Source organism: Camelus ferus, chromosome 7, assembly GCF_009834535.1.
Source record: "Camelus ferus isolate YT-003-E chromosome 7, BCGSAC_Cfer_1.0, whole genome shotgun sequence".
Taxonomy (NCBI): Eukaryota; Metazoa; Chordata; class Mammalia; order Artiodactyla; family Camelidae; genus Camelus; species Camelus ferus.
Window position 1 is genome coordinate 74,858,933 of NC_045702.1, and position 14,210 is coordinate 74,873,142.

General features: G+C 35.3%; 1 protein-coding gene across 1 annotated transcript in view; it reads right to left on the reverse strand.

The window, feature by feature from the left end:
* RELN (reelin) overlaps positions 1-14,210 on the reverse strand; it is a 444,603-nt gene that overhangs the window by 124,711 nt on the left and 305,682 nt on the right. The window contains 1 exon segment of the mRNA XM_032484179.1: positions 11,652-11,888. Within this exon segment, the coding sequence (XP_032340070.1) occupies positions 11,652-11,888 (237 nt within the window).

The window sequence follows — 14,210 nt, forward strand, 5'->3', positions numbered from 1 at the left end:
CTGACAATATAGAAGCATTTTTTTGAAAGTAAAAATTCACAATTCTACTACCTAGAGATGACCATTGCTAATATTTTGGTATAAATACTTCCAGACTCTCTTATCTTACAAATACACACACATAAACACTCACTTTTCTTTCTTTTAAAAAATAATTATAGAGTCGTAACAGTTCTGCTCTTTCTACAGTTATTTCATTGCTATCGTTTCATATTGAAAAAATATGGTAAGATGTCATTTTTTAATGAATAAAGTCAAGCTCCAATTATGGACATTTTTCGAGGTTGTTTCCATTTTTCTGTTATAAAATGCTTCTATAATATGCACCCTTGTATGTCTTTGTGTACTTGTCCAATTATTTTCTTACAACAAATTCCTAGAAGCAGAACTGCTTGCTCAAAGCAAATTTTAAAAGTTGGCACTTAGTGCCAAGTTGCCCTTCAAAAAGGTTATACCAAGTCACATTTACCAAAAACATTAATGACGACGGAGCTGCCAATTCTTACCACATATCAATACTGAACACTGACAATATTTTTCATTTTAGCTCCTCTATGCATAGTCTTTTAATCTACATTTCTTTGATTTCTAGATAAGTTAACATACTATTCATGTTAACTGTTTATTGGTTATTTGTAGTTTTTTGGGGTGTGAATAGCTCTTTCATGTACTTTGCCCATTTTTTAAAATTGGGATTTATCTTTTCCTTGCTTATTTTACAAGTTCTTCACATATCTGGGATATGCAGTCTGCCATCTATGTGGTAAATATCCCCCTGCTCCCAATTTCTTGTCATGTTTTGTTTTCAGGGAGGTCACACACACCCCTGCCCCAAATACAAGTTTAAAAATTTCCAGTGCTGGATTATACGATCTTAATGGCACAGGCAATGCAAAGGAGCTGGGGGAGGAAAGAGCCTGACTTGCTGAAGGAGATCAGGGAGAACGAGGTGGCTGGGGTGGACTGAGTGAACGGCCGGGAGGCAGGAGGGGCTGACCAGGCCAGGACACCCAGCACCCAGCACGGAGATCTGTGAACCACTGTCCGTAGAAAGTAACTGTCTCAGCCTATTTAATATTTGTTTCAGCAAGCCAGATGTACCATAATTGTAGACCATGAAATGCGGATTTCTCTTGTTAATCTGGTTAGTGTTACATTCTCTTACTTCTGAAATCTCACTCAGCTACTTAGTCCAAAGGGAGATTTTTAGGGAAATCGAACTTGAGAGAAATAAATGACTCAAAAGTCAAATGTCTGGACATCAACAGGACGTAAGTCTTAGACCACAGCCAGATTATTCATTCTTTCAGCAGGTTCTAAGCCTTTGTCCTCCCACCTTTCACGGGGTCCATTCCTCCAGTGCCATCAGCCGATTCCTCGCACCATCATAAACACATGTGGGTGACACGCAGCCTCTGAGCTGAGCTCCTTCCATTGTTTCTCCTATTACCCCCCTGTCTATTCTCACACAGCAGCTACAAATATTTTTAAAATATAAGTATGATTACATCACTCCTTTCCTTCAAATTATTTACTGGATTCCTGTAACACTTAGAATAAAATCCAAAATCTTCATGTTGCTCTATGAGGCCCTACATAATCCAGTTCCTTGCCTGCCTCAAGGCCTTTGTTCTTGCTGTTCTCTCTGTCTGTAATGCTTTCCTGGACATTTCCACATGAGTGTCTCCTTCTCATTATTCTGGTCTTTACACTCCCAGGAGGGCTTCCCTAGAAGGGCTAATGCCTCCCAGGAGGGTTTCCCTAAACATCTTACCTAAAATAGTCTCACTCTCCACTCCTGCCATCCAACCCTCCATTCCTTTATGCTTACAGTACTTACCACTACATGGAACATGATTACAAACTGGCTTCCTTGTTCACTTATGTTTTTCTCCTCTAAAATGTAAGTTCCGCCAACAAAGAGCTTTCCAATCTTTATCTCCAGTACCATCTGCTATTCCTACAGCACAAACACTGCCCACAGTGCAATCAATAAACAGTTGAATGTATAAATTAGTCTATCAACAAATGAAAAATGTCACGTAATGAAATCCTCATGATGAAAAAGCCTAATAAATTGACTTTATTTTAGAAAGTCATTTATAAATCTATTTGGGGGTATATTAAATTATACTGCCAATTTTATAGAGGCATGACATGCCTGGGTACTGAAAAGACTCTCTTCACAAAGTTGTTGAAAATAATACCATTTTTCAGCTTGTCACTCAGTGTATTTACCTGGTCTATCTGCTAAGCTTCCTAATCACTTACCATGAAATGGTAGTTGAAATGGCTCTTGGGAACCAGTTCATCTCAACTGACATCCTTCGGCAGTACAATTAGAGTTGATTCACTGATCTTTTTAATAGTCTTTGTAAAAACATAATCCCAAGAATACTCTAGGCTCATTAATAAACTAGTTCAATTGCTAAAATTTCTATATAAGATATAGGTTGATGTTCAATGAAAGAAAAATCCAAAAGAAATTTACTTGGCTATTATTTTTACTCTGTAGGTAGATTCATCTTATAAAGGGATAGTCATGAATTTGTTTTTCTTATAACCTAAGGGATCAAGGCTGTCCAAAGTTTCAGCTGGGCACTAACCCAACCTCTCTTTTGTTGACGTTGACACATTTCTTGTATTAGCATCAGGCAGCCTACTTGACTAGTTTCAGAAGAACAGTCCAAAGACATAAAGATCAGCATGTAGAGAAAACTCTTGACTCTTCAACCCTGAAAACATATTCCTATTTTAAAAAATTAACCAAAAGGTAGCAGAAGAAAAGGTAGATGTCATAAAAAAAATGTTCAGCCTATTGCTTGCTAAATGTGTATTAGATGCTCCTGTGGGCTTGAAGGTCCCCGCAGGTGCATGTCAGGTTTGTGAAAGCGTGAGTTCTGAAGGGGTTTCTCAGGTTCAGCTAGGAGATCTTTTTGTGTTATTCATTACTGCACATTTCTGTTGATTCCTGATGGTTCTTCTAACCTAGAAGTACCGCAAGAAGTACTTTATAGCTCCTCTTGTACAGCACGTCTCATTCACCATTCACTTCTGCAATATTACTGCATAACTATTATATAATGCTAAATTACTGATTTTCTTCAATTGTGAATAGAGCCACTGTGCTGTTTCCTACCTCTTATTGCAAGTGAATTGTATTTAATTTGTATTATGAGATAAATAGGCTTTTAGGATCCTTTTATCCTGGGATTTTACCCCTAGGAAACTCTTGCTTCTCAAAATATACAAATTCTTTTTCATTGTGCATGCTTATAGATGCCCTGGGAGATGCGAAATACACTTTTTGAATGTCCTGAGCTCGTAGCTGTTTGTCCACTCCCTCTGACGTGGGCCATCCACCTTGCAGCTGTATCCTTCTTTTACAAATCAGCTTTCCTACATCTCCAGGGCTGACCATGTCCTCTGGGGCTGGTGTCAAAAACTAGGCTTCCAAAATCCTCCCATCGAACATTACATACCTCACAATGTTACCCTCTTTCCTCAGGCCTTCTGTCATTCACAGGTAATTTCACTTCTTGCTTGTTGCTCTTTTACTTTCATCTTTCACTACTGCCTTTAGGAAATTTTTCTTTCTAAAAACTGTTATGGAACTTCTATTTCTAATGCCTATGAAAGTAACTAGGAGACCCTTTCAACACTTCCACATTGCACTTATTTCTAAATCTTTTTAAAATTAAATCTGCTTTTCCTCAGTCACAACTAAAGATAAAGACTATAGCTTTTCTTATCTCATCTTATCTTTTTTTAAAACATTTTTCCAGTTTTACTGAGATATAATTGCCATGTGCCATTGAATTAGCTGTACAACATAATTATTTGATATATGTATATGTTGCAAAATGATCACTTTGATAAGTTTAGTTAACATCCATCACTTCACATAGTTAGAAAATTTTCTTTCCCCTGATGAAAACTTTGAAGATCTATTCTCTCAGCAACTTCCAAATATACAATATTGTTAACTATAGTCATCATGTTGTACATTACATTCTCAAGTTTACTAATCTGTAAGTGAAAAGTTTGTGTCTTTTGACTACCTTCACTCATTTTGCCCACCTTCACTCATTTTGCCCAATCTCAACCCCCACCTTTGGCAACCACTAATCTGTTCTCTGTATCTGTAAGTATGGATTTTTTCAAGGGCCATACATGCTGTTTCAAATGGTAGAATTTCCTTCTTTTTTATGGCTGAAAATATTCCATTGTATGTATCACATTTTCTTTATCCATTCACATGTTGACACTTAACATTGTTTCCATACCTTGGCTATTGTAAATAAGGCTGCTTCAAATGTGGTGGGGTGGGGGGTGGTGTACAAATATCTTTTCAAGATAGTGATTTAATTTACTTCAGATATATACCCAGAAGGAGAAATGCTGGATCACATGAAATCTATTTTTAATTTTTTGAAGAACCTCCATACAGTTTTCCATAGTGGCTGCACCAATTTATGTTCCTACAACAGTGCACAAGGGATCACCTTTCTCCACATCCTTGAAAATGCTTGTTATTTCCTGTCTTTTTGATAATAACCACCTTAACAGGTGTGAGGTAATAACTCATTCTGGTTTTGATTTGCATTTTCCTGATGATTAGTGATGTTGAGCACCTTTTCATGTACCTGTTGGTCATCTGTATGTCTTCTTTGGGAAAATGTCTATTTAGATCCTCTGCTCATTTTTAAAAATCAGATTGTTTTTGTTGTTGAGTTGTGTGAGTTCTTTACATATTTTGGATATTAACTCCTCAGATATAGGATTTGTAAATGTTTTCTTGCATTCTGTATGTTGCCTTTTCATTTTGTTAATAGTTTTCTTTGCTGTGCATAAGCTTTCTAGTTTAATATAGTCCTGCTCGTTGGTTGTTTGTGGCCTTTCTTTTGGTGCTAAATCCAAAAAATCACTGCCAAGACTGATGTCAGGGAGCTCACTGCCTACGTTTTCTTCTAGAAGTTTTATGGCTTCAGGTCTTATGTTCAAGTCTCTGATGCATTTTGAGTTAATTTTTGCATATGATGTAAGATAGAGGTCCAGTTTTTTTCCTTTTGTGTGTGGTTGTTTGGTGTTTGGAAAACACAATTTATTGAAGAGACTGTCCTCTCTCTATTGGACATTCTTGGTTCGTTTGTTAAAAACTAATTGACCATACATACATTGTTTTATTTGGGGCTCTCTTTTCTGTTCTTTATTGATTTACATGTCTGTTTTTATGCCAATACAATACTGTTTTGATTACTACAGCTTTCTAATACAGTTTGAAATCAGGGTACATGATTCCTCCTGCTTTGTTCTTCCTTCTCAAGACTGCTTTGCCTATGTGAGGTCTTCTTGGTTCCACACAAATATGAGGATTGTTCATTCTATTTCCGTGAAAAAATGCCATTGGAATTTTGATGGGGATTGCATCGAATCTGTAGATTGCACATTACAGTATGGGCAGTAGGGATATTATAACAATATTAATCATTGCAATCCATGAGCACAGAATATATTTCTATTTACCTGTGTCTTCTAGAATTTCTTTCATCAATGTCTTACAGTTTTCAGTGTACAGATCTTTCAGTACCTTCCTTGCTTTAATTTACTCCTAGGTATTTTATTCTTTCTGATGCAGTTATAAATGGAATTATTTTCTTAATTATTCTTTCTAGCAGTTCATTGTTAGTGCATAGAAATGTAATTGATTTTTTGCATACTGATTTTATATTCTGCAACTTTGCTGAATCTGTTTATTAGTTCTAAGAGTTTTGGTGGCACCTTTAGGTTTTCCGTATGTAATAGAACATCATCATCTGCAAAAAGAGACTGTTTTACTTCCTCCTTTCTGATTTGGAGACTTTTATTTCATTTTCTTGCTTAATTTTTCTGACTAGGAGTTTGAGGACTGTGTTGAATAAAAGTAGTGACAGTGGGCATTCTTGTCTAGTTCCTGATCTTACAGGAAATGCTTTCAGCTTCTCATTATTGAGCATGATGTTATTAGCTGTAGGCTTGTCATATGGCCTTGATTATGTTGCAGTACGTTCCATTTATACCTATTTTGTTGAGAGTTTTTATCCTAAATGGAAGTTTAATTTTCTTCATCTATTGAGATGGTCGTATGATTTTTATCTTTCATTTTGTTCGTGTGGTATGTAACTTGATTGATTTGCACATATGGAACCATCCTTGTCTCCAGGGATTAATCCCACTTCATCACGGTGTATATTTTTTTAATGTATTGTTGAATTAGATTTGCTGGTATTTTTGCTGAGGATTTTTGCATTTATGTTCATCAGGAATCTTGGCCTGTAATTTTCTTTTCTTATGGCATCCTTCCCTAGTTTTGGTGTCAGAGTAATGCTGGCCTTGTAAATGAATTTTGAAGCTGTTCCTTCTCTTTTACTTTTTGGAGGAGTTTGAGAAGAATTGCTATTCATTCTTAGAATGTCTAGTAGAATTCACCAGTGAAGCCCTCTGGTCTTAGGCTTTTGTTTTCTGGGAGGTTTCTGATTACTAATTCAATCTCCATACTAGTTATCAGTCTGTTCAGATTTTCTGTTTTTTCATGATGCAGTCTTGGTAGGTCGGATGTTTCTAGGAATTTATCCATTTCTTTTAGGTTGTCCAATTTGTTGGCATGTAACTGTTCATATTAGTCTCTTGATGATCCTTTGTATTTCTGTGGTATCAGTGGTAATGTCTCCTTTTTCATTTCTGATTTTATTTGAGTTTTCTCTCTTTTCTTCCTGGTAAGTCAAGCTAACAGTTTGTCTATTTTTTTTTCTCAAAACCTGGCTCTTAAGTTTACTGATCTTTTCTGTATCTTTTAAAGATATTATCTACATTTTCACTGATTTTATCTATTATCTTCTATTTCATTTATTTCCACTCTGATCTTTGTTATTTCCTTTCTTCTCCTAACTTTGGACTTATTTTGTCCTTTTTTACCCAGTTCCTTGAAGTGTAAAGCTACATTTGAGAACTTTCTTGTTTCCTAATGTAGGCTTTATTACTATGAACTTCTCTCTTAGAACTGCTTTTGGCTCCATTCCATATGTTTTGTTGTGTTGTATTTCCATTTTCATTTGTCTCAAGATATCTTTTGATTTCTTAACCCACTGACTGTTAGGTAGCACATTGTTTACTCTCCACAGGTTGGTGGATTTTCTAGTTTTCTTCTTGTAATTGATTTCTAGTTTTGTACCATTGTGGTTGGAAAAGTTGCTTGATATGACCTCAGTCTTCTTAAATTTGTTAAGATTCGTTTTTGTGGCCTAACATATGATCTATCCTGGAGAATGTTCTATGTGCACTTGAGAAGAATATGTATTCTGCTGATTTTGGATGTAATGATTTATAAAGGTTTGTTAAGTCCATCTGGTCTAACTTGTCTTTTAAGTTCAATGCTTTCTGATTGATCTTCTGTCTGGAACCACTGTTGAAAGTGGGGTATTGAGTCCCTCCTAGTATTGCTGTTGATTTCTACCTTCAAGTCTATAAATATTTGCTTTGTATATTTAGGTGCTCTTATGTTGGGTGCATAAATATTTGCAAATGTCTTGCTGGACTGTCCCCCTTATCATTATGTAATGCCCTTCTTCATCTCTTATTACAGTCTTTGTCTTAAAGTCTATTATGTCTTATAGAAGTCTAGCTACTTCTGCTTTCTTTTGGCTTCTGTCTGTATGGAATATATTTTTCCATTCCTTTATTTTGAGTTTGTATGTGGTCTTAAAGCTGAAGTGAGACTCTTATAGGCAGGTTCTTGTTTTTTAATCCATTCAGCCACTCTATGACTTTTGATTAGAGAATTCAGTCCATTTACATTTAAAGTAATTTTTGATAGATATGGACTTATTACTGCCATGTTGTTAATTGTTTTCTGGCTGTTCTGTAATTCCTCTGTTCCTTTCTTCTCTTGCTGTTTTCCTTTGTGATTTGATGATTTTATCTAGTGGTGTATTAGATTCCTTTCTCTTTATTTTTTGTGTATCTACTCTGGGCTTTTGCTTTGTGATTACCATGAGGTTTATATAAAATATCTTATGACAGTCTATTTTAAGCTGATAACAACTTAAGTCAAATGCATACTAAAGCCCTATATTTTAACCTCCCACCAAGTTTCATGTTTTTGATGTCGTAATTTACATCTTTTAAAATATTGTCTATCCATTAACAAATTATTGTAGTTGTAGTTATTTTTACTGCTTTTGACTTTTAACCTTCAGAATAGATTTTTAAGTGGTTTACCCACCACCACTGCAACATTAGAGCATTCTGATTTTAACTATGTGTTTACCTTTACCAGTGAGAGTTATACTTTCATACGTTTTCCTGTTACTAATTAGCACCCTTTTGTTCTAGATTGAAGGTATTCTTTCAACCTGTTCCTTGTAAGGCCCATCTAGTGGTGCTGAACTAACTCCATTAGCCTTTGCTTATCTGGAAAACCCTTTATCTCTCCTACTAAAACCAACTGCCAATTCTAACATGCTGTAGTGACCATCCCCTCACATTTTTACACATTTTGAAATCAAAAGTCCACATAATATGAAAGCAACATCCTTCCCTCCTGCATACTTAACTAGTCTACTAGATAAGACAGAAGAATGTAAATGTCCCTTGGTAGTATCACTAATAGTATTAGTCAAATAATCCTCAATAAACCTCAATTAAAGTAATTCCCTTAGTGATCTTAAACTATATGGAAGAGGTTTTAAAGACAATTTTTAGAACATAAAGCAGACAGAGGTTTGGATATCAGACACTACGTCTGGAAGAAAGGAAAATACTACAAATAATTAAAAGCAACTCATTTCCCCATGGAAAACGTGCTCTAAGATGACACACTGTAAAGTGATTTATAGCATATTGACTGTAGTTCTTCTAATGAAAAAGCAATTGTCCAAGTTTTCCCTGGAGAACACTCTCAGTAACAACAATCCATGCTCATGGAAAGTCATGAGCTAGAAAATGAGAACCAAATGAACTCACAGCTGGGAAAAGCCAACGATAATTAATTTAACACCAGCCATTTGTAGAGAACATGTATACATTTCAAAATTTCCCTTGAGAGAAACAAGGTCACTGAAGGGCAGAGGCCACATATTTGAACATGTTCAAAGAATTTTTATTTAATAAGATAATATGCACCAAAGGTTTTACATTAAAAAAAAAACAACTTGTTTTAGGTCTAGGAAGTTATGATAAATAGTTGGTCAATATCATCATTTGAATTTCAGTATTGTAGTAAGTGTTTCTGAAAAACATTGCTAAAGTGAGTTCACGTTGAATTTGGACCGTATATTCCTCAAGAGCAGCAGAAAGAAAATGGTGTCATTAAAAGGGGCTTTATTCTGATTCATTGGCTAAGAAAATGGGAACAGTTTGAGATCTTCCATGTTTCGTTTTAATGAGCAGAGAGCATTTTTCATGTCCTTATTAAAGTGAATAACGTATCTCTCTAGTCTCATTATCACCACCAGCGTATACTCTCTGTTGTTTTATAACCAAGACAACTCCTTTTTGTTTCAGAGAAGATCAGAAAGTCAAATCTGATTGCTCACATGTGCTTGTTAATAAAACTCCCATGGTGCTGCTCAAGGTGCCCATGGGGATTGCACAATTATTTATATTTTCTTATAGTTTTCTATAATTATTGTGATTGTACTTTCACAGAGTAAATGTATCTCCACCAATTAAAGCAGTGGTGGGTTAAGAATATTCATCAGACTTCTGTGAAAGGATATTGTTCTTAGAGTTTTGATCAAAGCACAGAAATTAAACTGCTGTTATCATGCATTCAACCCAAGTGTTAAATTAAAATGCTCAGCAACTTTGGAGTTTATCTGAGCAGATGTTAACTATTTATGAAAAAATAAACACGATACAGGACTTGCATTCATGATACGATTCTTTGTTGTACTCAAAGTGCTGGAAAGAATAACTGCTACATGAACTTCGGGGATATAATTTACGGTACATGACCAGTTTGGATTATTGTTAACTCAGGTCAACTGAAAATTTCAGAATCATAAAATTCCAAAATCTCATTTTGCTTTACATCTTTGTATCTTATTTGCTTCACTCCTTTATTTTCTTTGAAGACTCCGGGAGTAAGAAAGAACATGCATAAATATGAGCATTTGAGGCTATCAACTTGGAAACACACAATATAACCTTTCATACTCTGTCATATAGAAATTTCACTCTATCCAGTCGACAGTGGTGCTCGCAACAAAAGTGATCAGCTGTACTTCTGTTCCATTAGCTGTCATTTTGATGCTAGAATTTTAGCCTGCTGTGTGTGAGATGTGACTGTCCATGCACAATTCCCATCAAAGGTAATTTTCTGTGCAATGATGTGTAAAATTTACCTCTAATTATGATAAGGTCACTGATGGGTCATTTATGATATGCTCTCTGGAGACAATTGCAGAGAATAGCTTTTGGCAAGATTCATCTGGAGAAATTAAATTGGTCTGACCGTGACTCAATAGAAAGTGAAAGTCTCTTAGAAAATTATTCCTCAATCATGCTTAAAGTTCTAAGGAACCCAGAGAGGGGCAGCATGCACAGTGGTGAAGGCTGTGGGTTTTGAAATTACACAGAGCTGACTTTTAATCTGGGATCATTGGGCCTAGAAAGTCCTACATGATCTGGCCTCCTGCATATCTCTTGGCTTCCATTTTTAACATTCGCTCCCTCCTTACCTAGGCTCCAGCACCAATGGCCCCTTTCCTGGTTTTTGAACATGCCATGGGAACAACCCATCACTCTCACTTTGGAAGTCTTGGCACCACCAAGTTTCCTGCAGTTGAATGCTCTTCCTTCAGTCTTCATGTGCCTGAAGCTTCCCATTCTTCCACTTTTCAATCAGTGAAACGCACCATATCCACTCTCTGAACTATCTGAACAGCCTCCTCCTCCCTATCTAAAGTTGCCACCTCCTGACTCTAGTTAATCACAATTGTGTCATCCTACTGATATTCTTGAAGTCCTTATCATAGTCTTAAATTTTTTACTTCTTAATGTATAATTAAGTTTGCATATGACCATAGGGAGAAAAAAAAAGTCTAAGAATGAAAGGTATCTTGACTAGGAGAGCCTACAATCTTGAAACCCCACTGATGTCAACTATACAAGTCACTGGTCCAATACTGCTTGATAAAATGGATTAAAAACGAGATCTTAGTTAAAAAAATCAGGGATGGAAAAACTTCTTGGGCTTTATGTAAGAGCATGAAAATAAAACTACTCATGAGCAATTTTATTAAAATCGTCATTAGAATGATTTCACTTTGCACTGTGATAATGGCGGGGCCTCCACGAAGGAAGACTATGTTAGTTGCTTCAGTTATTAACACTTTTTGAAGAGCGTTTTAATATGTATTGGGGGGAGTATTTGAGATTAGTAAATATGGTGAAATTTTATATGCATTTAAATCTATCAGTATTTTATTTTCAGTCCTCCTTCCCAAGATAACTTACTTATAGACATAATAATGACTTTTTAAATGGTCCACATTCAATAAATATTTGTCAACAAATGACTAAGTGTTGGATGTACTAGAAGATCATCCTTGGGTTCCAATCCTTAATGCAAATTGTAACAGCAACAACAAGAACAAAGATAAAATCCTTACCAAAGGGTCCAGTCATGGCCACAGTATGGCTGAACATTTCCAAGGTAGAATCCCAGAGATTGAGTGACTTCCACAAGATTGGTAAAGTCAAGACTAATGCTGTTGAAAAGTACGGATGTCATGATAATCTCATCAATGGCCCATACATCCTCTCCCTGGGAAGAGTGATATGGTTGCCACCATCTGAACTGAATCCCAAACTGTCTTGCATCATCTGGTAATTCTACAGAGATTATTCTAAAGGAGAAAATAGAAGTAAAAATTCAGATTACTTTGATTATCTTAAAATGTAAACATTTATAGCAGGATCGTTTTTTTCTGCAGTATCATATTAAAAAATTAATTCTTCCATTATGACAAACATTCTCGAGGTTTTCAATTTCCTGTCTGACTCCAACAAAGTCTTTTCAACACATCCAAAAATGTGACTTTGCTTTCATTCAGCTGCTGTTAGAAAAGCAAACTCAATAAAACATAGTTGTCAACATGGCAGGATTTGCCTAAAGCCTGGTAAAGGATCTCGGGCAGCTTGTTACACATATCATAGTTTTGGGCTGGTTGGAACCATGGCACTTCCTCATTCCCATGAGTTTAGCATAGTGTGCGAGGTCACTTGCTGTGTCATGGTGGCTATGACAACAATCTGACAAATGAGGAAGAAAATTAAGAATAATATCTAATTTCCAGGAGCAATCATTGTACACAGCAGCAGGAACCGTACATTAATTGCCACTGCAATAACATCTGCTTGAAAGTTCCATAAATCACAGCACCATGCTGCTCACATCCATACACAAGGTGAGATGTGAAGCAAATGGCAAATGGAACATTTATCTCCATCAGTGCACAATTAAACACCAGGAGAGGTGTTTGCAGTAAACGCACACTGAAGGGACTGAATCTTTTTCCTAGTGAGTAAAGAAAAACTCTCTAAGACGAGATGACCAGTAGGATAACTTAGAAACAAATTATTTCAAAACTTCAATGTCTAAGACTGGATTTACTGAGAAATTAGATTGATTTTCCTATTTGTATTATGTTCACCTTTAGTCATTGCACAAAGAAATGTTAAATCACATCTTGAAAATGTAATTTTTTACATACTGAAAGTTATTAAAAATAAACTCTATTTTCTCTTTAAATAATTTTTATATGAAAATATGAGTTGGAATAACATGACTACCGACACTGATTATACAAACAGTAAAAAACTGGTAGGACTTTTTGCAATGTGAGAAAACACACTTTTTCAACTATGAAAAATCAATGTTCAAATATAGAAATAGAAATTTAAAAACATTTCATAAACTAGAAAGACACAGCAATACTATATTTATGGTTTTCAAATATTTTCCACAATTTGTGCTGATTATCTTTACCAATGTGAATTTATTAAAAGAAAAGAGTCAAATTCAGTTAACTGAGGTACTTTAGTAATTTTCACTTTATTTTTCTAAATATTTATTTGTTTATTAAATAATTAAATAGTACATTACTCATATTAACATATTAAGTATATAATGAAATAAAAAATAAAACTATAGTCAAATTGGCTCAACAATGAAAACATGCATTAATTTAATAATTTACTTAGCATTATGTTACTAGGAAATTATAATTTTCTTTTATATTAATAGTTTTAAAAGCAGTTATTATTCTCTCTGATGAAAATAAATATAATTTTTAAAAATAACGACTGAGAAGACTTTGCTGGGCAACTTTAACGGAAAACAAAGTGTGTGATAACAGTAATTGAAGTGATCACTATTTTCCCCAGCAGAGAGATGTTACGACTGTGGGTCTGTAATCAGACTCCCAGGTTAAAGTCCCCATTTGACCCCTAATGGTTGATAACTTTGCCACTGCAGGGAAGATATTTAACTTCGATGTGCCTCAGCATCTCCACCTGCAAAACTGGGATAATACTACCCTTCCAGCAAAGTCAGAGACTTTTTCTGTTTCTCACTTGTGTTGTAGCACCTACGTGAGTATCTGACACATAAAAAGGACTTAATAAATTCTTGCAGCATGAATGAAGAACATATCAGTATACCCTGAAAGAGATTCCAATACAGAGGCACAAGGAGGTTAGATGGTCTCTCATAGGCAGTTTTTAAGTGACAATGCCAGGCTATGGATCTAGTGAGCATGGCTCTAGAGTTTGTGTTCTTGACCTCTGCGTTACACCCCGGGGTGCAGTGAGAGTCTCTGCTTTTCCCACGCTATGCATATCACAGTGGCTGGTCAGAATAGCTATGGAACCATTTGGGCAGAACAGTCCTAGATGAGAACCCAGGGACTCAGGTTGACTTTTTGTCTCAATCTTCTTTTTTTGGATAGTTACTAAGCTCATGGATTTCTTCTCATCAAATACAGTCATCAAGTGAAAAATAAAGTACAATTAGACTTCATAATAATTTTAGAATAAAAAACAAGCCCTATAATTAAGAAAAATCTAGAATAATTTTAATCTCACCAGCAATATAAAGTTTTACATTAAGAAAAATACCAATTAGTTTATGATACATTCTAGTCAGTTAGAATTAAAAGATTACTTAG